This window comes from Pseudorasbora parva, chromosome 6 (genome assembly GCF_024679245.1).
Source record: "Pseudorasbora parva isolate DD20220531a chromosome 6, ASM2467924v1, whole genome shotgun sequence".
Classification (NCBI taxonomy): domain Eukaryota; kingdom Metazoa; phylum Chordata; class Actinopteri; order Cypriniformes; family Gobionidae; genus Pseudorasbora; species Pseudorasbora parva.
Genome location: NC_090177.1, coordinates 39076736 through 39101236, shown reverse-complemented (window position 1 = coordinate 39101236; position 24501 = coordinate 39076736). Strand labels below are relative to the sequence as shown.

At 37.3% G+C, this 24501-nt stretch overlaps 1 protein-coding gene across 3 annotated transcripts; it reads left to right on the top strand.

The window, feature by feature from the left end:
* The first annotated feature begins 829 nt into the window (after nt 1–829).
* On the top strand, nt 830–22257 carry lad1 (ladinin). 3 transcript variants are annotated; one of them, XM_067447366.1, is made up of 14 exons: nt 830–979; nt 1794–1919; nt 2562–2844; nt 11264–11343; nt 11558–11726; nt 13353–13439; nt 13746–13789; nt 17239–17281; nt 17400–17443; nt 17551–17617; nt 18141–18269; nt 18385–18477; nt 21316–21407; nt 21511–22257. In XM_067447366.1, exons 1-13 carry the CDS (start codon nt 942–944, stop codon nt 21385–21387), a joined length of 1275 nt encoding a protein of 424 aa, XP_067303467.1. In that variant the 5' UTR covers nt 830–941; the 3' UTR covers nt 21388–21407; nt 21511–22257. The 3 variants fall into 3 exon arrangements, with proteins under 3 accessions (XP_067303467.1, XP_067303466.1, XP_067303468.1); XM_067447365.1 differs by having other exon boundaries at nt 832–979; nt 21316–21402; XM_067447367.1 differs by lacking the exon at nt 830–979 and having other exon boundaries at nt 1794–1915; nt 21316–21402.
* The last annotated feature ends 2244 nt before the right edge of the window (nt 22258–24501 follow it).

The window sequence follows — 24501 nt, the reverse complement described above, 5'->3', positions numbered from 1 at the left end:
GAAACATAAATAAACCGAGTTACTGTCAATAAAATAGGCATAAAATTACTTAAATGAAAACACTTTTGTACGACATTATTTCATTATTTCTATGCATTATTTCTATTTCATTATATGTAATAAGCAGTATGCCATAAAGACGAACCACAATACTGCTAAAAACAGTTGCTCACTTAGCAAAGCATTTAATATGGAAATGCGCATCTACAAACCTTTGTCAGGACAAGAAGTTATATACAAATATATACAAAAATAGTTTTTGCTACAAACCCATATTACGCGAGCTACTCAAATTATCCAAGTAAAGTTGATTTCGTTTATAGGAAATTGATTGGATGGTTGAGGTTTGCTATTGGTCTATCTCATGTGAGAGACAGATTGTCCCATCCTCCGTTTATGAGGACACATTAATAATAATAATAATAATAATAATAATAATAATAGGCTTAATTGTGCACAGATAAATCATTTATGACAAAATATTTAAGGCAAACATTCATAATAGAATAATCGAATAGAATAGTTTAGTTATTATTGTTTCTGATATATTTTTGTCCTTTTATTTTATTGGCTTATAGCGTTTTGACATTTCATTGAACAATGTTTTGGGGTTTCTTTCGTTTCTTTCTTTGATGCAACACTTTGACACTGGCTGACCATGCAGCAGTTTGCAGTAGTTTGCAGTGTTCCCCCGTCGTCCACACACGGTATAGAGCCGCTCAATGACTTCAACATGATGCTCAAGTTAATAAAAATACGGAAGATTAATGATGTATTGACACAGTGAACATTTATGATAAACGCTCGGCGGGAGGTGATGAAGGTGGTCATGTGACGCGGCTGTCGCGGAGGCGCGGGGTAAAGGTGCACACAGACAGAGAAACGCAGGACTTCACACACCTCTCTCTCTCCTACCGACTTCAATAAAAGAAACAAAAATTATGTCCATTAGCAGGAAAAACTGGTCTGCTTTGTCAACGTAAGTAGATTTAAATATACATTAAGCGTTTATTTCGTTTGGTCTTGGTTTTGCGGTTTCTGACAGGTTGCAGAAGCAGGTGTTCATCATACTATGTTTAACTCGCAACTACCAGAACTAATTTACCACTGTAATGCTATTATTTACTGGGTTTTTTAATGTTTAAGTATTAAAAAATAACACCAAACTTAAGAATTGCAACGCGGAAAGAATAAACACAAGTTTAGTTTCCTTTCCCATATAAATAGCACTCACGGCAACACTTCCAGTAATAGACATTTACAGTCATCTTGATATGGAGCAAGTCATGCGCATCTTGGATAACAACTTTATGACTTAAATAAAAACTGAAAGTAATTTAGACTGGACACAGTTGAAGTTTGTGATGCAGTTTGTGATTATTTTGACAGCTGTAATGCATTCAATATGGGAAGTAATGTCATGCCATAAGACTCAAGGCAGTGAGTATCCTTTAACAAAACAGAGCTTGAAAAACCTGTTATTTCACAATGAAACACTGTTTTCAAACTGAAATACAATAGTCCACCTCAGGGATATCATCGAGACCTTTGATCGCAATGCATCTTCTCATACTTTCAAAAAGACTGACGGGATGGATTTCAGTTGTCAGTAGCTCAGAATCTATCTATGTATCTATCTATCTGTCCGTCCATCCGTCCGTCCGTCCATTCTGGCCAAAAATCCAGAAATTATATATGTTTATGAAGGGAAAGTCTGAATGTTAGAGCTGGAGTATTATAATTCTATATTTAATATCAATGCATTTAAAATGTGTGCTGTGTTTGATCTTCAGGCTTGCTCGACAGTGGACTGTGGAGGATGAGGAAGAAGTAGAGCGAGAAAGGAGGAGGAAGACCAGGGAGTCTACAGCAGACTCGGATGAAAGTCCCACTGAAGACACCGAGCCACACACCAGTAGGTGCGAGAACAATAAAAGGACATAGAAAACCACTTTAATTGCGCATTTATGCTTTCAACTGTATGTCCACTTCAGCTTGCTTAAGAACGGATCAGCTTTGAATTGATAAGACTCACATAGCGCACTAAATGCAAACTTTATGTTTAGTATTTGCATGAAGCAATCAACCTTACAGAACATAAGGATGAGCACTTCAGAAAACTTTAGATAAAGGTTTATGGTATCATAAAAGTCAACATGAATAGGATCTACATGTAATGTTGTAATATGCTCTCATATTAAAGGGGAACGCACACACATTTCAATTAGGCAGTTATGTATTAGGTATATGTATATGAACAATTTGGGGTAAATTCTAATAAACAATATAAGAATTAAAAGGAAACTTTCTGAAACTGTTACCTGAAAAGTACAATTAAATTCAGACCCCCGTGGAAGGGAACAGGAAGAACAAAGATAATGTAAATTTAATAAAGCTGTCTAAAAAAGTCAGCATCCCCTTGTAAAAAAGAAGTAGTAGTCAAGATGTAGTCAAATCTTCTTTAGATATATTAAGCCAAGTATGAGTGCATGGAAAATAAATGTGAAAAAGCCAACATGACATTATATAAACACACGCTAATATAATGTTTCCGGTGTTAGCGGGCCTGCTGATGATGGCGACTCCGGTGGCGGTCTGGCCCAGCTGCAGATGGACTTCGTGGAGATGTTGCGAGTCCGTGATGAACGCCGGAGGATGAGGCACGTTGAAACGCTGAGGAAGAATAAGGAGGAAGAGGAGGGGGGCAGTCTGCATGTGGAGCCCCATGTGGAGCTGCTGGGGGAAAAGCAGGACGAGGACCTCCAGAACATTCAGCACTTTGTGGAGACCCTCATGTCACCTGAACCTCCCACCAACTCCAGAGACCCAGAAACACCAGAGAAGGTAGGAAAACACTCGAGAAGTTTTGACTTTGATTCTAAGGGTGCGTTCAAACTTGTCATGTTTGGTTGGATTAAAACGAACCCTGGTGCGGTTGCTCGTTTAGTGCGGTTCATTTGAACATGCTGTGAACGCTGCCATCCGAACTCTGGTGCGCACCAAACAAGCGGACTGAGACCGCTAAAAAGATGGGTCTCGGTCCGCTTCCAAACGAACTCTGGTGCGGTTCGATTGATATATGAATGCAACACGGACCAAAGACATGTAAACGAACCAAAAACAGGACGTAATGTCACAAGATGCGACGCATAGTCAGGTGATTTGAAGACGCGGAAAGATCAGTGTATCCAAAATGAATAATGTACGTTAGAGGGCAAACGTGGAGCAACGAGGAGGTGCCTCATCAATATTTAGTCTGACGAGCATGTTTAGAAAATGCTAGAAGAAACGCACAAAAAGCAAACCTGGTTCTTCTCATGAAAGGACCCGTGTTGCCCATTAGTCGGTACAGACGACAGAACTGCCGTCTCTTTTGCATAAGAGACGGTCGTCTCTTTTCTGCACAACGGAGGAAATCCTGTTGCTGTTTTGAATGTTTTGAACATTTCATGAGCTCTTCATAAGTTCTCAGCTGGTAAAAATAATGCCACATGTACACGCATAAAATGATCGCGTTTAATCCAGTGCACAGCATTGTTTTGAATGTTCGGTAAACGAGCTCCTACGTCATATAAGCCGACCAATCAGGCTGTGACCGTCTCCCTGTGCCTTTTGTTCGGTTACTTTAGGTTCGCTGTTAAAAATGCCAGTGTGAACGCTAAGCGGACCAGGACTATATGTTTTGTTTTTGTTTTTTGGTCTGGATCAAACAAACCAAACTAACTGAACTACAAGTGTGAACGCACCCTAAGATCCCTCAGTGTCCACAACAATATTCAAAAGCCAGACACTCCTAAGCCCCTTTCACGCAGAACATTGATCCCAGAAAATTGTTTGAGTGCCTTCTGTGGGAACCCAAATATGTCCCAGGATTGATCACAGGATGGGGACCTAGTAAAATTGTCGGGATCAGTCCTGGAACACATCATGTGTGAACAAAAGGCATGATCAATGCCGTAAGGGGTGTGTCATAGTGATGACAGTGAAGCTGAGATTGACTAGTTTAGGATCAAAAAATGCACGCGTGTGAGAGAAAAATCACAGATCATAAGCAAAGACAAGACAACGCGGGGACATTACACATCACATACCAACGTCACGTCTTTACGGGACCTTAACGGGACGTGTGTGAATGCACACACAGATTCCAGAAAATCGAACTTCCAGATGTTTGAAGAGCTGGATGTTCGTCATTCTTTTAAACCAGTACATTTAAATTACTTTTTCAATTGATCATCAATTATGAATTACTGGTTATGAATTAAAATATTTTTTTTTATTACAAAAGAACCAACACACGTTATTTCTGGTCACAAAGAAATGTAATTAATTGCAACATTTCATCTTTGCCAGGCAAAGAAAACAACAGTCATCAATAACTTTTATATCAACATGCAAAAGTTGTTGATATTTGTATACATTGCAATTTTTGTATTCATTTGTGGTTATTAAACTTCTTTGGAATAGAAATAGCAATGTGACGGTTCTTTTGCATTTCAGTCCAGTGTTCATTTGATTAAACTTCTGAGGGTCTTCTTTTGGTGCCCCCTCAGCACTTGGTGCGCTATGATGTGGTGGGTACGGTGGCGCTGGTGAGAACACTGCTTCTTCAAAGAAAAAAATAGTTGAGTTGAGACTTCTTAACTCTTTCCCGACCAGTAGCTAGTCAGCGCTAGCTTTTGGCTCATTTTCTCAAAACGTTCAACTTATCTGAAAGGGGTCATCGGATGGCCATTTTCCACAAGTTGGTATGATTCTTTAGGTTCTTCATGTCTGTAACATGCTATGGTTAGAATTCCTCACGTTTTATGTAAAACATCACCCTTTTTACCTCCTCAACAACAGCTCTGTTCACAGTGACCCGTTTCGGTGCATCTATTTAAATGATAATGAGCTACTGCTCCTCTCTTCCGTGGGGCGTGCAGTGCTGCTTTAGTGGACAGTGTATAACTGGCTGAGGGTGGAAATATTATATCATATTGTTTAGAAAATTAAAAAAGGCTTGATTATTGAAAGTGTTTAGTCATTTTGAGGATTAACACAAAGGAATGCATTTATTGTTATCACTGTAGGGTGGTTGTGTCCACACATTGTAAAGACACATTTATATGCAGTGCAAACACCATATAAAAGTGAATTTTGCATCAGATGACTTGAACATACAATATATCAAAGAACAGAGCCTCTGCTTTAAATAAAATATAAAAAATACATTTTATTCTAGTTTATTCTGTAGTAGCATTCTTTTATCAAATTTAACATTGGTGTTTCATATGGAAGGACGTTTTTTGTTCAAAAGCGACTTTTTTCCCCCTCACAATTGCAAGTTATAAAGTCAGAATTCTGAGATATACTTTACTCGCACTTTTTATTTTTTTATTTCGTGGCGGAAACGGGCTTCTATACTTTCAACAACAACATTTTGACAAAACTCAGATGGAGTAGATTCTGTACTCTTTCAGAAGATGCATAATAGCGTCTCCTACCTTATAACAGTGAAAAAATGGATTTACTTCTGGTTACCTGTGTCACGAACCACCAGTGAGAGTGCCCCTGATTACCACCAGAGGGCTCTCCACCCGGACTGTCTTTCCATCAAAGACTACATTACCCATAATTCTTTGCCCAGACTCATCAGCACTCATTGTTTACACCTGTGTCTCATTTACTTCATTGCATCAGCCTATATAAACCATGTTCATGGTGAAGTCTTGTTAAGTTTAATGCTGCGTTTCTGAGCATTGTCCCTGGTTTCTTGTCTAACTTGCCTGTCCTGTGGATTATCCTTTGGCAACGTCTTCTGTAACAAACTGCTCTGAGACTCAAAGGTTGAGTATCCAAATTCAACTTTATTAAAGGGTAATCCACAATCATAGTCAAAAGTACGAGCAAGCAGTCCAAATAGGCAAACAAGGCAGGAGAGACCAGTAAAAGGGTAATCAAGACCAAGAAACCAGGGAGAATGCTCAGAAATGCAATATTACACTGAAGACTTCACCGTGAATGACAGTGTGAACATGGTTTATATAGGCTGAGGTAAATGAGACACAGGTGTAATCAATGAGTGCTGGCGAGTCAGAGCAAATGATTATGGGTAATGTAGTCTTTGATGGATTGACAGTCCGGATGGAGAGCCCTCTGGTGGTGATCAGGGGGACTCATACTGGTGAATTTTGACAACCTGGAAACAACTCAGGTTTCATGTAAAATATTGTAATTTGTGTTTCACAAATTAACCAAAGTCATGCAGATTTGTTACACATGAGGGTGAGTAAATGATGACAGAATTTTTGACAGAAAATTTGGTTGAACTAATCCTTTAAAGTCATTATGAAATCTAAATTGACCCTATTTACTTTGTAAACGCACTTTGCTAGTCTTGTGGTGAAAAATTAATCTGTGCAAGTTAATACACAGGGGAAAAATACATTTTCATGGTAATCTTTAATCAAAATCTGAAAATGTGCTTCTGCTCTGGAATAGTGTTCCTTCTCTGTTGACGTCAGTTTGACGGCTTGGGTTGAATATCCTGAAGCAATTCTCAAACTGTCAGTTTGCTATGAGAGAGGGCTGGAGAGGAGGTGCGCTCAAATAAAACCCCGCCCTCTCTTCAATATCCTGTTTCACTTGGAAATACGTCACAGCACTGAAGTAAAGTTGGTTGCAACTTCCGGTTCACGGGGACTTTAACATCAGACTCTACTGGACTCAATGGCCAGTGTAATGGCCATAGAGAATTAAAAATCTGTCACTGTTACTATTGAGCTTGGTACAGTGTAGCATTTATTGGTAGAACAAATACTTTGATATTAGCAGCAATTGTGAATATATTCTTTAAATAAACCAACTTACGGCTTTGGGTGTTTTGGCATGGGATATTATTTGCAAAGGCTGCAACTTGACCTGGGATCATGTTTTTTTTGATAGGGTTATGCATCAGTTCTCACAGCAGGGGAATATTAATGTTGCAAATGACATTGTAGCATTACCCATTAGGTCCTATTTATAGTAGGCCAGTGGCAATGAAATTGTCATCTTGTATCGAGCTGATGGAAGTCAACGAATCATCAGTGTCTCATTACGTTTGTCATTCACAGAAGAGTTAAAGTGAACTTGTTTTACAAAGATTAATAATAAAATCCCATTCTCTCTTATCCACTCGGAGACTGTATATTGTCACTCCTACGCAGTGTTAATCTGACAGGTTTCATCATGTGGCTTGCGGTCAGAGGTCATCTGCTTGCTTTGAAGTCGTCTCCTGTTACCACCTGTAGAGTGTGTAATTAATCATCTACAGGATTAACAGAAAGAGCTGCGGGAGGCCCAGTTTACCTTACACACACCTACAGGGACCAAGACATGAGAGAACATTAAGTCATTTGACCCACTTCTGAAGTGTGCTGCGAGAGGTTTAAAAACAAAGAGCCCAGCCAACAACCTGTTACAATACGGAGTATAGAAGATTCAATAAATAGGTGTTCCTTTTAATGCAACCAAAAAATACTATACTTGTATATTTTACTGTTGTATTTTGGAGTGACAATTTCATACACTTTTCTACACCAGGGTGTCTACAGAAATGAACAAGTTAAATTTAAAACTGTTTCATACCTTTTTAATACCACCTTATGTGAAATTTAAGACCAAACTAGGAAAACCTTATTTAAGACATTTTAAGAATTTTTAAGGACCCATGGCGACCCGGTATACTCATCTGATTATATAATGGTACATATTACAATATCATAGCATAACAACAGTGATCAACAAAAGTGATAAGCCTAATACTCACAATTAAAATAATATAGGTCATATAGATCATAAAACAGTCTCTGAGGTAATAAGTGGATTATCTTTCACCTGAAGTGTTTGTCTTTTCATCCTGAAATGCGAGGCATATGTTGGATCGCAATAATTAGGGACCACAGTATCCACAAATCCCATCACTCAATTGGGATGTTTCACTTTTATTCTGGACGGCAAGGGCAGTGACTGTAACATCTAGTGTATTTTGCAGTATTAAACATGTATTTTATACCGATTTTATCAGGCTCTGAAAATTCTTCAAAAAGAACACAAAGAATGTAGTCTGGGTTAACCCAGCCTGATCTGCCAGTGATTTGATTTCGCCCGGCAGCTCATTCTGGTAACCTATACATTCATTTCTACTGCTTCTGTTACACTTTTGAGGGAACCAATCATAGACTGGCTTATCCACCTGCGCGCTACTGGCTATTTAAGACGATGACAGATAGAGAAGTCCATGACTGTTGACCACACCTCTTGTGGTCTGATTGGTTGAAGGACTATCCAATTGCATACAGAGTAATTTGAATAATGCCTGTTGATCACGCCTCTTGTGGTCTGATTGGTTGAAGGACTATCCAATTGCATACAGAGTAATTTGAATAATGCCTGTTGATCACGCCTCTTGTGGTCTGATTGGTTGAAGGACTATCCAATTGCATACAGATCATTTGAATAATCCCTGTTGAGCACGCCTCTTGTGGTCTGATTGGTTAAAGAACTATCCAATTGCATAGAGTCATTTGAATAATGCCTGTTGACCACGCCTCTTGTGGTCTGATTGGTTGAAGAACTATCCAATTGCATAGAGTCATTTGAATAATGCCTGTTGACCACGCCTCTTGTGGTCTGATTGGTTAAAGAACTATCCAATTGCATAGAGTCATTTGAATAATGCCTGTTGACCATGCCTCTTGTGGTCTGATTGGTTGAAGGACTATTCAATTGCATACAGAATCATTTGAATAATGCCTGTTGACCACGCCTCTTGTGGTCTGATTGGTTGAAGAACTATCCAATTGCATAGAGTCATTTGAATAATGCCTGTTGACCACGCCTCTTGAGGTCTGATTGGTCGAAGAACTATCCAATTGCATAGAGTCATTTGAATAATGCCTGTTGACCACGCCTCTTGTGGTCTGATTGGTTGAAGAACTATCCAATTGCATAGAGTCATTTGAATAATGCCTGTTGACCACGCCTCTTGTGGTCTGATTGGTTGAAGAACTATCCAATTGCATAGAGTCATTTGAATAATGCCTGTTGACCACGCCTCTTGTGGTCTGATTGGTTAAAGAACTATCCAATTGCATAGAGTAATTTGAATAATGCCTGTTGACCACGCCTCTTGTGGTCTGATTGGTTGAAGGACTATTCAATTGCATACAGAATCATTTGAATAATGCCTGTTGACCACGCCTCTTGTGGTCTGATTGGTTGAAGGACTATCCAACTGCATACAGAGTTATTTGAATTATGCTAGTTTATCACGCCTCTTGTGCTGTAGAAAATACAGAGGAAACTCCCCAGAGCAATGTTAAATCTTAAATTAAGCTTGGCCTGGTAATAGCCAGACAACAAAGAATGGCCCTCTCAGCTGCCATACTTGCAACTCTTGCATCATCAGAACAGGGTGTTAAACGCACCACTGTTTCCATTTAAAAAACTTGTTGAAAAAAAGTTGTCTGAACATAGCTTTTTCCACTTTCGTTTATCCTGGTTTATCCACTTTCGACCACTTCGAAAACATAGTCGAAAACACATTAGACCGGATTGCTTTTTATAGTGTAAACACTTATGTGATTGAATGTGTTCAAAAAGCCACAAAATACCGTCTACTCTCCTCTTACTGACCTAATGTGGAAACATTATGAGATGTGGCTAGACAGGCGGGATTTAAACTTTGTCGGCCAAAGACCCAAGTTTGCTTTGCAGATGAAAAATGTAACAAGCACAATGTTCTCTCACCCGTCCTGATTTCTAACACACTCACGGTGTTCGGCTGGTTTTGTGGCTGTCAGAGCAGAATTTAAAGCTGCTGCGCTCTGTATGTTTGTCTTCTCCGGATGTGTTCATACGCCCACTAGCTCGAAAGATCTGAAAAAACCCATTCAAATACCCGCCCATAGACCCTCCCCTCGAAAAAATGTGGACAAAAGTGGTTGAATGTGGACAAAAGAGACAGATTAAAATACCAGGAGTAAACGGGAACTTGTCTCCCTCATGTGCTTGTGATCTGAAAACACCAGGTGTAAACAGGGCCTTAGATAAACTAAGGGATTTTCTCAAAAATGGGTTGCCCATTCACTTTACATTTTAAATTTAAAGCTACACTGTGTGATATTTTCCCCCATCTAGCGGTGTAAAGGTATATGACCATCCAGTGAATAATAGTTTCTGTTCCTCTCAATTCTGATTTCGTTTTAACTCCTACGGTGGCTGATTTAGTCCAAGATTAACGTGGCTTCCAGTTCGACCTCGTTCATGACTGCCATCGAGTATTAAAACGCAAAAGGTGAAGCTTAAATTTACGGGTATGTCCCTCTTTGGCTAATGTACTTTCAAGATGGAGGGGCAACATGGTGACCGGCATTCGAACCCCTCACCCGTATGTATTTTCCATGGCATATTATAAACTTACGAGAATACTTTATTACTTGAAAGAAGTAAATATACATTAATGAGCACGTATATTTTTGAAAGAACAAAGTGTTTTTAGCTAAGAATAAACTAAAAAAGTTACACAGTGTAGCTTTAAAGTTGGATGCATGCCGAAAGTACACAAATACATTAACATTAATAATAATATAAGAAATATTTTTATTTCATATGCTGTTATTGTGATCATTTTAATCATCAAAGTTTCACGGTTTAATCATATTAGAATGATTTCTGAATCTGAATGTGACACTGAAGACTGATGCTGAAAATTCAGCTTTGATCACAGGAATAAATTACATTATAAAATATATTTTACGATGGAAAACTGCTCTTTTAAATTGTAATAGCCATATATATAATTTTAAAAAAGTGTCTTTATATATATCAGACAACCTTGTGATAATGCCCATGTTTGCATAATCCAATCAATGAACTGTACAACTGTACAAATGAAGGATACTTCATCTCATTGATTTATTTTCTTTCTGTTTTATGTGGAATATAATGGATGCAAACCAAAAGATAAGATCATATTGATCTAACGATACATCTGCAACAGTGCAAAAATAGGTTCCTGCTATGTAACAGTCAAGATAAAAACAACCCCCTGCCAACCAAACTCCAAAAATGAGGCAAATAATGTGATGCTGCACAATCATTTCCTGCTTAATAACGGATTCTATCTTGACACATTCTTAACACAAAGCAATCCTGTATACTGTCTAGCCGTCTGTATCAACATAATCTTAATTATTCTGCCATTGCATCATTTTCAGTTACTTTTTGTCTTTTATAGAGAGAAAATGGAGCCACGAACCAAGATTCAACATCAACAAACTCCCAAGCTCCCTCAAAAGCATCCCGAAAGTTTGTGAGGTACTTTCCTTTCTATTATACATATTTGAATCAGAGTGAGGTGTTGGTTGGTCATATAAACCCAGCTCTTTTATCATTTCTGTCACTGAAGACATTGATCTGTTTGTGTTTCTGCTGATGGCCACAATGAAAGCACAATCTTTGCCCTGCCCAAATTATATAATTTTGTGGTTCTCTGTCAAAATGATATCATTCTGTTGTTCCCTTTGATCAGCTCTCTCTCCATCTCCTTTGATAAGAGTCCCACATCCCCCACAGCAACCAGCAGACTGGTTTCTCCTCTGAGCCCCAAGTCTCCGCCCCCTCAGTGTCAAGGGGCGGAGTCACCACACAGCCCCACCCACTCAGGCTCAATGAGCCCCACATCGAATGGAGACACAGCGGTGAGACAGCCACAGATTGTTTTGTTTAGTATAGTTTATCCTAGAAAGAGTACTATGATGATACAATGATAGTCATACCATGACACTAATGGCATTTATATGGAGCTTCAAAGAACAGTGTAGTATTAGCAAAGTACATCTGAAGTAGAATAATATTAGGGCTCCCTCTAGAGGAACGCTGATGCTATTACATTCCCTGAAATAGTTATACTGCACCGGTGGCCTACAGATGCAGAAGATTTTCACAGATATGATCAATTATCAAGGGGATCAAGGAGGCAACATACTCACCCTTGTGAAAAACAAGTGCACTTGCAAATAATATAATATTAATCAAATAAAAGGCAACTTAAGTGCATTTAAAGAGAATTCACGTAAAAGTGCACTTTCTAATAATGTCATACAAAGTTGGTTACACTATTTTAAAGTGACATATTTACATTATACGTACTTAAGTATTGAGTAATATTAATTAACTACATGTACTTACTATAGAGTTACAGTTAGGGTTCGGGTTAGTTACTTGTAGTTATGCATCATTTACTGTTATTATTCTAGTATGTACATGTAGTGATCGAACAATTTTTTATATATTTTTCCTGCTTTAAAGATGTACACTTATTTTGATGCGTTAACTAGCATCCTAAAGCACATGTAAAGTACTTAATTTAGTATTTATACAAATATATATAGTGCATTATTCAATATTACATTTAAAGTAAATGTGTTTTAAATGCTATACATTGCAACTTTATTGCATAAAAGTGTAATAACAAATATATTTAAATATGGCATGCATGTATATTTAGAAGAACAATATAATACAATAGAAGTAATTATGACATTTCTGTAACACTTTATTTTAGTGTCATTGTTACATGTAGCTAGCTACTATAGTAATAACTATAAATTATGCATAAGTACACGCAACTAACCCTAAACCGAACCTTAACCCTATAGTAAGTACATGTAGTTACTTAATATTACTCGGTGCTTAAATGCATAATTACAGTGTGATAAAGACACTTAAAATAAATTGTAACCAGAATTTCATGTAAAGACTAAAATGTGCTTAAGTGGGTCATAAAAGCACTCTTAAGTTATTATTATACCTTTATTTAACCAGGGAAGAAAATCACATTGAGATAGATATCTCATTTACAAGCGAGCCCTGGCCAAGGTAGCAGCACACAATTAACAAAATAAAAACAAACAAACGAAAATAGAAATAAACTCTACAATAATCGCAACACACACATTTCCAACAATAAAACAAAATTAAGAAGAAGTGCAGACATCTTAAGTTCAACTAATTGCATTTGATATATAATATATTATAATATTATAATATGTATTTGTATTTAATTGTAAATAGCATGGAATTACAGTAATGTAATTAAAGTAATGCTAAAATGTTTAAATGTACTTATTTTTCATAAGGGCACTGCATTTCTCCTTTCTCTTGTCTCCTTACTTCCATTCTGTACAACTGAATTAACTCCAGAATAATTTGGGTCACGTCTAGAGATCTAAAAAGGGGTTATTTATAATTTATTATTGACTATATTTCTGTAAAACATTATGCAATATCTTACTGGTTTATTTTGTTTGCATATGTGCACACAGAGACATGAAAATGGGTCACCGAGCAGTTTCGAACCAGCTGCGAAGCCTGCGTTCACACGGCAGAGCTCCAGAACGGTGTCCTTCAGGGTAAAGCTCTCATTTTGCTATATAAATACATCAGAGATAATTAAGTAAGATTAGATATTACATAAAGTGTCAACATTTGAATTGCATATGGACAGTGCAGCAAGCCTGTCAAATGTTCTTGTGTCAATAATAACCTTTGAGTGCTATGCCATATAGTTAAATACAGCGAGGGCCTTCATAAACCTGCTTTTCATTATTTATGCCATGTGCTGGGAGGGAGGACTCATTTGTTAAATATTTGACTAACTGAACACAGAGCAGACAAGACAGTACAGCTTCGTGCCTCACTGCCATAATCTGTTTCAGATGATGAAGAAGAAGGAGGAAGGAAACATGCCGTTACAGAGAAGGTACTGTGATCAACACAGACACACACACACACACACACACACACACACACACACACACACACACACACACACACACACACACACACACACACACACACACAGAAATGCGCATGATACTTTAACTAAATGTTTTAAGTATTTCCCTTGCACTTTTGTGCGCACTGCACAGCAAGTGAATCTCAAACCTTACTTACTAAACGTGCTGATAATACACTGTAATATTAATGATATTAAAGGCCACTCATTACTGTTTCTTAACATACTTAAATAAACTGCAAATGTACAGTAATCAAAAAGTTTTATTTTAAGAACTTTATAATTTGAATTATTATATTATATTTAAATTATATTATTATATTTATAATAATTTTATAATTTCTTTTGAATTAATAATCTTTTGCTTTAAAGTGCACTTATTTTGGTGGTGACTAACATACTAAAGCACATGTAAAGTACTTGATTATAATTTTAACTGTAGTGTGTTATTTGATATTACATTTAAAGTTAATATATTTTAAATGTAGTAAACTGAAACTTCAGTATTACAAATGTGTTACAGATTTATTTATATACATGACAAGTTTCAATCTAAATTATATATATAATTTATATTGAAACTTGTCATGTATATAAATAAATCTGTAACACATTTGGAATGCTGTCATATATATGCATGTGTGTGTGTGTGTGTGTGTGTGTGTGTGTGTGTGTGTGTGTGTGTGTGTGTGTGTGTGTGTGTGTGTGTGTGTGTGTGTGTGTGTGTATGTGTGTGTGTGTTACCATAAGTGCTTATCAGTACATTTGGCAGTAACTTTAAGCATATTTCAAAAACGACAGAATAATGAATTCTATAATATAATGATGTAATTTAGTAATGATGTAACCCGTCTTCGGCGCAATAATTCCGATCTTTCATGTATTCATACTCGTGTAATCGACGCCCCATCCTAAATAAACCCGTCTCTTCCGTGATACCCTGAAATTTTGAATATTCCAATCTAATATGATTTCTGACCTGTAAGGTTGCCAGAATAATAATCTTACACGGTGTGTTAATAGGCCAGAGGAGAACTGGCACCCCGACTGAGTCTGGTTTCTCCCAAGGTTTATTTTTCTCCATCACGCCCTGATGGAGTTTTGGTTCCTTGCCACTGTCGCCTTTGGCTTGGCTTGCTCAGTTGGGGACAATAAAAATATGATTAAAGTTATTCAACTTATTATACAAATAAAATGTATGAATTAGGTTTTATTTAATTCTATAAACTATAATACTGATCTGCCAACATTGTCGCTATATGATAAATTAAAATAAGCGGATAACATCACTGTTTTCTCCAGAACGACTGTACAGCCAAATCTAATTTTGTCGCAATATTATCCTGTTTGACACTGTGAAGCTGCTTTGACACAATCGTGATTGTAAAAGCGCTATATAAAAAAAATAAAGTTGATTGATTGATGATATACATTGAAAATATAATACATTTTTATTTAATTGCAACTTAGAGGCAATTATGTGTCCAAAAATGTTACATTTATTTTGCACTTATATTTTACTTGTGTTACTTTTTAAAGTATATTATTTATCTTTTGCTAGATTTGACTTTTACAAGGGAATGCTACAATTTTTTAAAATTGTACCATGAAAAAAAGTTCTTATAAGAATATAGTTGAGTGTGAACTGAATGTATTGTTTTCTGACACTTAGGCCCCGTCCACACGGAGACGCGTTTAGCTGTATACGTATACATTTTGTACCGTATCAGCGTTTCATCCACACCGATCCGGCGATTTAGAAACATGAATCCAATATTTTCAGGAACGGGGTCCCAAAGTGGGTAAATCTGAAAATGATTATCTTTTTTATTGTGATATTTTGCCTCACCTCCGACCACTGCTATACCCCTGCTAGCCACAACTCTTCTTCTCCGTTTTTAGTGTATTGCTGTGGCAGAATTACAGCGCCACACACTGGTCTGGCATGCAAACTACATGGTTTTTAGTCAGTTTCGGTAATCTCGTGTGGACGCAGATATTTCTTGAAACGAGTTAAAAAAAAAGATTGGATTGGGAAAACGCTGGCTTCGTGTGGACGGGGCCTTAATTGCAAAATGAAAATGTATTAAAATGTGCAGTGCCTGTCAAAAATGTGGAAACACCTAGGGCCCTATTTTAGCGCATGGCGCAGGTGTCTAAGTGCTCAAATCCACTTTTGCTAGTTTAATGGCTGAAAAAACGATCGGCGCACCAGATGCATGGTCCAAAGCAGTTGTACTAGTCTCTTCTCCCATCTCCCATTCCCTTTAAAAGCCAGTTGTGCTTGCACCATGCCAGACTTGCTATTTACATGGCAGGATTTGTGAGACTGATCGCTTCTCCAGAGAGGAATCCTTTTATTTTTAATATTTAAAAATGTTTGTGTGATTCTGCGCGTCCCTGTGTGTACAAGCGTTGTGTACTCGCCTGTAGGCGCATATTACTAACATGCACTTTAAATAACAAATGACTTTAGACCAGGTTTTTGTTGGTCAATGGCGCAGTCGATTTCAGTTCTTCAAAATTGCAGTGCATCAACAGACCAACGTTTTCAGACCAGCACACACTTGGGTGAACAGATGGGCTTGAGTTCATTTGCTGTTTAAACAACATGGAGCTGGACGTGACAACGAAAACTGAGTCGGGCTGAAACTAGCAAAAAACACTTGCGTCGCATTGTGCCGGGTGCTAGTCTTTTATCGTGTTTGAGAGACATGCATATGCAACAAACTAGGTAATTTAACGGTGAGAAGATTTACTTTGACCAAACAAATATATAAATATACAAATGTTGCTAAAAAAGCTTAATTTTCATCACAATGGTAGGTTTTGAATGAAATACACATGCTGCATGTTTAACTTCACAAGTATCGGTTTATATTTGCTGAACATGCTTACTCATTATATAAATGTACATACTGTGATTTACTGATAATTCATGCATTAAAACAAGGATTAAATGCAATCAGCTGACATTTACAGTGCTTAACCTGCTTAAAAAAATAGCACTATGCTGTGCTCACTTAAACCATTACATCTTTAATAATTTACATCTGCATTTTATACACTGGTAATGACCTTCAGAAAATATGATTACTTTCTGAATATGGTAGCTTTTTAAAACATTATTTCATGCTGACTAGACACTATGAAGTAAAGCTTGTTTTACGTCATTTATTAATGTTGGTTAACGTGTTGTCATTGTTACAGATAATGTATTAACCAATGTAAAAAATTAAATGTTTATTAAAAAGTTTTATAATTTGTGAAAAATTTTTCCCATAATGACATTATATTATATCGATTTTATATTTTAAGATGTAAGTACATTATTAAGCTTCTACAGTCATGACTCATGAGTGACAAAAATCTGGACTGACTTTCCTTCTATTAACATCCAATCTGATCCTCAGCGCCAGTGTGCGGATAGCAGCGAAGACCTCAGAATCCGATAAGGTAAAGTTATCAAGGACAAATTTACTGTAGACCTACAGTCACACAAACACCCCTTCAGTCCAGACTCAATCCCAAATTGATGAACTCACAAGCCAATTCTGGTTGTTCTGGCCCACAGAGCTCCAGCAGAGAGGAGGAACAGCAGACCCCGTTTCAGAGAAAGTGAGTGCGTCGTCTGTACTATTTACATTCATAGTGAGCTATTAGTCTGTTTTAGCAGCAGTAAAATGACGGTGTGTTGAATTAACTGCTGTCTGATGTTTCAAAAGCTCCCGACAAAGATTATCATCCCGCACCATTCAGGAGAAAATGGAACGACTGGCTCAAGCCTCCCAGGTCTGAATCTCATCACAGCTTCACCCGAAATTACAGATTACAGACATGTTTTAGAGAGTGCAAATTGTACAAATGTTTTTTTGTTATGATGAGAATGTTTCGGTTAACCCTCGTTCCCTGAAGAAGGGAACGGAGACATACGTCAGAACTGAACCGACGAATTGGGATGATAACTTAGTATGAAAAGTTGCTATTATAAACTCATCAAAGGTCTTAATTTTGTTTTGTTTGATAGATTTAATCTATTTATTTTTAATATTTTTTCCTAAAAATCCCTTTTTAAACTGTATTTTAACTGTAGACATGTTGCTAATAAGATTGCATTTAATAAAGACATGTGAAAAGGAGCTGATATAATTTTACATTGGAAACAAATGTATAATAAAATGTTAAGCACCTCATTTCATTGACCAGTTGCTGAAAGAGTTTCAGGCCCTTTTGTGAGCAGTGCCAGATACTGATGAATGCAAGACTAAGAAATCACACTTAAGGAATTGATTTTGTTGCTCTCTCCTACTTTCAGAAATGGGAAATATCCAAACCCCCAACAGTTCCTAAGACTGTGTTTTTAGTAGATGAGGTGTCAAGGAAGAGGGAGCTGTTTGAGAAAGAACAGGAGGCATCAGAGAAAAGCAATGTGTTCTCCAAACAGGTGATGACCATTTCAGTGTCAGAAAAAAATGTGTTTAATTTTTTTTTTAGAAACGTATTTAAGCTCATCTTATTGATCATTCATTAATTTGGTCATATCAATTACTTTGTTTTAGGAATTTCGCAGTTTTTCTTCAGGGATCTCTGATCGGATTAATCGCTGGGTTCAGAAGAAAACATTTACTGTGTCATCATCTCAAAGCCCTTCGGTATGTGACAGATTATTTAAATACATATATTTGGGCCCTGTAAGAGCCATTTATAGGCTTTGCCATATTGTCTTGTGTTTCCCTTTTTACTTGTATGTTTTCTGAGTCTGTATGCGCCCTCTACAGGACGAACCGTAGGATAAAGTCACAGGTGTTTAAAGAATTTTAAACCTGGGAGCACAGTTTTCCTTTGTTAGTTTTCTTTTTTTTTTTTTTTGGTGCTCTTATAATTTACAGTACTGCTTTATTTATAACGTGAAGCTACATCAGTTTATTCGGTCCCATTTTATATTAGGTAGCCTCAACTACTAAGTACTTAAATCCAAATAATTACAATGTACTTATTGTGTTCATATTCAATTGCCAAACACTTTTGCACATATTGAGGTGACGTTAGGGACAGGTGTGGTGGTGTGGGTAAGTTTAAGGGTAAAGTTAGGGTCAGGTGTGGTGGTGTGGGTAAGTTTAAGGGTAAAGTTAGGGACAGGTGTGGTGGTGTGGGTAAGTTTAAGGGTAAAGTTAGGGACAGGTGTGGTGGTGTGGGTCAGTTTAAGGGTAAAGTTAGGGTCAGGTGTGGTGGTGTGGGTCAGTTTAAGGGTAAAGTTAGGGACAGGTGTGCTGGTGTGGGTCAGTTTAAGGGTAAAGTTAGGGTCAGGTGTGGTGGTGTGGGTAAGTTTAAGGGTAAAGTTAGGGTCAGGTGTGGTGGTGTGGGTAAGTTTAAGGGTAAAGTTAGGGTCAGGTGTGGTGGTGTGGGTCAGTTTAAGGGTAAAGTTAGGGACAGGTGTGCTGGTGTGGGTCAGTTTAAGGGTAAAGTTAGGGTCAGGTGTGGTGGTGTGGGTAAGTTAAAGGGTAAAGTTAGTGACAGGTGTGGTGGTGTGGGTCAGTTTAAGGGTAAAGTTAGGGTCAGGTGTGGTGGTGTGGGTCAGTTTAAGGGTAAAGTTAGGGACAGGTGTGCTGGTGTGGGTAAGTTTAAGGGTAAAGTTAGGGTCAGGTGTGGTGGTGTGGGTAAGTTTAAGGGTAAAGTTAGGGTCAGGTGTGGTGGTGTGGGTCAGTTTAAGGGTAAAGTTAGGGACAGGTGTGGTGGTGTGGGTCAGTTTAAGGGTAAAGTTAGGGACAGGTGTGGTGGTGTGGGTCAGTTTAAGGGTAAAGTTAGGGACAGGTGTGGTGGTGTGGGTCAGTTTAAGGGTAAAGTTAGGGACAGGTGTGGTGGTGTGGGTCAGTTTAAGGGTAAAGTTAGAGACAGGTGTGGTGGTGTGGGTCAGTTTAAGGGTAAAGTTAGGGACAGGTGTGGTGGTGTGTGTAAGTTTAAGGGTAAAGTTAGGGACAGGTGTGGTGGTGTGGGTAAGTTTAAGGGTAGTGGTTAAGGATCAACAGTGTAATTAAAGTTAACTACAGAAATGAATTACAGATGTAATTACATGCAGTTGTTTTAAAAAAATATAAGTACAATTTAAAAAATATATGTACACAAAAAGTGCATTGTATCAAAGTATTAATTTAAATGTTAGTACACAGTTAAGACCACCTAATATAATGTGGGACCGTTTATTTTGATTATTGTAACATTCAAGATTAATAAACAAACTGTGATCAACTTAATTTTCTTGGACTTTAATAGGTATTAAGAAATCAACAAAGTAGTGACTAAAATGTCCCCAGTGGACCCAATAAGTAACTAAGGAACTTTTTAAAACAAGTAAAGTTTACTTTGGGCCTCTTAGTACCAATTGAGCATGGTTTAAATGCCTCAGTATTCTTGCCCTTTATTGTATCCCTTTATGACCAGTGTATCATCTTCTGATGGATACTTCCCGCAGGATAACACATCGTGTCACAAAGCTCAAATCAACTCAAACTGGTTTCTTAAACATGACAGTGAGTTCACTAAACTCAAATGACCTCCACCGTCACCGGATCTCAATCCAACAAGAACTCCAACATAACATATGCAGCATATCCAACATAGCAGCTTTGGGATGTGATGGGACGGGAGATTCACATCATGGATGAGCAGCAATAAATCTGCAGCAACTGTGTGATGATATTATGATAATATGGATCTAAAATTCTGAGAAAAGTGTCCAGAACCTTGTTGAATCTGTGCCTGACAAAATAAGGCAGTTCTGAAGACAAAACAGGAATCATGAAAAAGTTGTGAACGTTTTCATTATTTTAAATTTTCTTCCTCTTCTACACTAGATCACTGAAGTGAACACTGTTCTTCTCCAGGATTTGGCTTGGTGGCAGTATTACACTTTGCACTGAGCCAATTTCATTCACTCATTTGACCTTATTAGTCACCACACAAAGATGTGTCATGCAACTTACGAATGTGGAGTAATTTACACCAATGAAATGAGTGTGTGCCATTATTTATGGCACATTGTTATGCCTCCACATGTCCTCAAACAGCCTTTTTCATCGTGCCAAACTATCTATTGTAAACAGCAAGTTCAGATGAAGAACATGCTGCATTCAGTATTTCCTGGCGTTTTCTTTGCTGTCTTTGTGAAAAATATAGTTGACTATAAACAAAAATAAGCTTACTTTTAGGAACTTTATAAATTGTAGCAATTATTTACTGTTTATCTGTTTGCTCATTAGTTGTGAAAATAGCACTGGAATACCAAGTTTTATACAAAATATCATTTTTATTTTGAGGTGACTCAAGATTTCAGATTTCTGTTCTGTCACATTGATATTTCAATAATGACTGCCAATAATTGTCTTGACTGAATAAATTACACACTTAAAATATGGAATACGAAACTTCTACACTACAGCTGGTTTCATAACTCACTAATAAAATATCTTGATCTTTTTATCATTTGTTCTCAGGATCTGAGACATGTCAACATCTCCATTAAGAAAAGTTTGTTTGAACGAGGAGCAGACCAGGACCACAAGTGATATTCTCAAGGCAACGTGAGGGGATTGTTTGTCTCTAAATAGTCATGTAGAAGGATTGTGATCATCAGATTTTTTTCTGCATTGCAGGTTTCATGAGATTCATTTGATCATTTGTTTCCGCAGATTCTGAAGTTTTCGGAGGAAGCATGGTGGACTCTTTCAGACAGTCAGAACCAAGGATTGTCTCTAAACTGCTTTTTCTTCTGCTTTATGTTGGTTAATTCCTCAGCACTTATAGTACTGATTTACTTTATTTGGGTAAATTCAAGGCTTACATAATTAGTTGTATTGTTGATAATGTGTATCCTGACGGATTGTGGAATGTAATTTAGACTGTATTACAGTGTCTACATAGATAAAACAGAAAATGAACATCACAGGCTCTATTTCTCAGCAGGAATATGACCACACTGCCAATTTGTGTTGGTGCCAGACACGCCACGCCCTTGTAACTTAATGCATGCACTATCAATAAATTATTATGAGAAAGGCATAATCTCTGTCCCCTGAACTCAGCCATACCTGTCCAAGGCACAACTGTAATATCATGAATGTCTGTTCCAATGAACCTGAAATGAGCCTGATGATTCATGTTTGATGAAGCTGGAAAATCATACGCTGAAGCTGACCTATGCTGGCGCTGCTGTTGTTTCAACTTGCCGGAGACTTCAATAAGGAAATGTAATTTAATGACTGAAAGTAAATGTGTCCTATCAAGCCCTTTGCTTACTGACTTCGATCCATTCCAACCCAACCATAGCCTACATTTCCCTTTCTTTTTTCTTCAGGAAAAACTAAAAGATCTGTCATGTAATTATCTTTTCTGCCCAGAAGGGTTATCTTGTAGATGAATAAAAGTTTTATACCAGTGGTTATGTTGTTTCATGTTTTCTGTTATGATATGCTAGAAGAGATATTGGCAATTCAATTATGAATATAAATGATGCAGACATGGGAGAATCTGACTGAATTTGTTACAAAATTTTATATATTCTTATATATAAGATTTTCTATCTTGAGTACTTTTCACAGCTGTTTTACCACAGACTGCTGAGGGATAAATTCAAAGGAAACATTTTTATGATATGAACTCATTAAAAAAAAAAATGCATGAAAAGGCTTTTTACACGCGTTTAACCATATATATATATATATATATATATATATATATATATATATATATATATATATATATATATATATATGGTTAAACGCATGTTAATATATACAGTGTATATATATACAGTGGAGATCAAAATTAGAGAACAGTTTACAAACATATTTTTTTTTTTAGAAATTTTGTTGACATTTATTGCTTGAAGTTTGAAGGATGATTAGCTGTGGGTATACTATTGTTCTGATAGCATGTTTTACAAAACACCAAGGTACTTCAACAAAAACCTTTATTTTGTCAAAAATGCCGTGATCAAAATTAGAGAACAATAACCAATGCAGCACAAAAAAAAATGTGATGCTTAAAGCAGTCAAAAATTAGTAGGAATTATAGAGGCCTTGCTTTAAATGTGCTCAGCACATCTGTGGCCACAAGACATCACTAGATACTCACACTGCTCCGCTGTGATCGGTCCACTCTTCTTCTTTCAGCCATAACTTTGTCGCCAATGATTTTACACAGATTTTCAATGGGATTTAGATCAGACTCTGGGCTGGCTATTTCATTATTTCAATGTTCTTACTTTCAAGGAACTGCTTTACTTGTTTTGCAGTGTGATAGGGGGCATTGTCTTGCATAAAAATTTAAGGCTGATTGGGAGACGGGCTAATTTGCGGGCAATTTTTCGCAAGAGATTCACAGTGAAGATTTGCAGTGAGAATTTGCATGTTGCAGAAGGAGGTTCTGATAAACAGGTTCTGAGGTTCTGCCATGTAGCTGTATTATAGGCCCAACTCCTGCTGCAGACATCCCCAAAACCATGCCACTTCCTCCTTCACCTTGGCTTTCACTGACTTCTTTGGGCACTATGGGTTCAGTCTTTCCCCAGTTTGATGCCGAACATAATGTTTCCCATCAGACACAAATAAAAGAAACATTCATCACTAAAATGAACTTTGGACCAGTTCTCCTGTGTTCACACAACATGCTCCTCAGCAAAGGTTAGTCTAGCCTTTTGATTTTTTCTGCTGATGAGAGGCTTGGTCACTACAGAGGAGCTTTCAGTCTGAATTCTCTTAAATGACAAGACACTGTATGGCGAGACAGATCCTTACTGTGTTCCGCTCTGAACTGGCGAGTAATTCCAGCTGCAGTGTTGAACCAATTCCACATTGGAAATCTCTGCATTTTCCTGTCCTCTCGTGCATTGGTCTTGCGTACCTTTTTGGGTACTTGAATGAATAAGTGTCTTTGTAAAGCTTCAAAATTCTAGAAAGTACAGATTTGCAATAGCTGAAAGGGTCATCCCTTTGGCCTTCATCTGGATACCTGGTGTCGTAGGGTTTCAGTCACCTTAGAGTCGCTTGCCATCTTGCAAAGTCAGTGAAAATTGGACAGTTTGCTTCAAGTTAAATAGGGTTGGCCAGATTATTACGGAAATTAGCACCAAGTGCCAGATTAACAGCTTGAAGGTATCTGAAAGTGTTCTCTAATTTTGACCAGCATTATTTTTCAATTGTCTTATTTAAATTGTGTAAACTGTACTTCAGAATATATTTAACTTGTGAAATATGCTTAAAAAACTGCCCTTCTGCTCCTGTTAGGATAATTTCAAAAAGGACTAAGCAGTGACCTTGATAATTAGGAAATTGTATGTTGTTCTCTAATTTTGATCTCCACTGTATATATATTTATATATATTCATTCCTAAACTATGGTGGATTTCCATACTCAGTCATAAATAATAGACTACATAATCTGGGAAAACCTGGTGGGATGTCCCCACCAAAGATGAGGCCAAACCTAGCCTTTGAGGCCAGTGTTATACTTTGTTCATTTGAGTTCTTACAATATCCCAAATGGTTCCAACTATTTGTTTAATTGTGAGAAAATTGCTATTTTTAACCAATGAGCCAGGATGTTTGAAGGAGTCGCCTGTCATTGTCATATCTGCGTTACCCTCGGTTTCCAGTTTTAATTTGCAGAAACACTTTACTCTC

Excerpts from the sequence above, each read along its gene's own strand:
- lad1 (XM_067447366.1), top strand. The coding sequence starts at position 942 with ATGTCCATTAGCAGGAAAAACTGGTCTGCTTTGTCAAC. Across the intron at positions 11,727-13,352 it reads CATCGAATGGAGACACAGCG|AGACATGAAAATGGGTCACC; the intron begins GTGAGACAGCCA and ends ATGTGCACACAG. Across the intron at positions 17,444-17,550 it reads CAGACCCCGTTTCAGAGAAA|CTCCCGACAAAGATTATCAT; the intron begins GTGAGTGCGTCG and ends ATGTTTCAAAAG.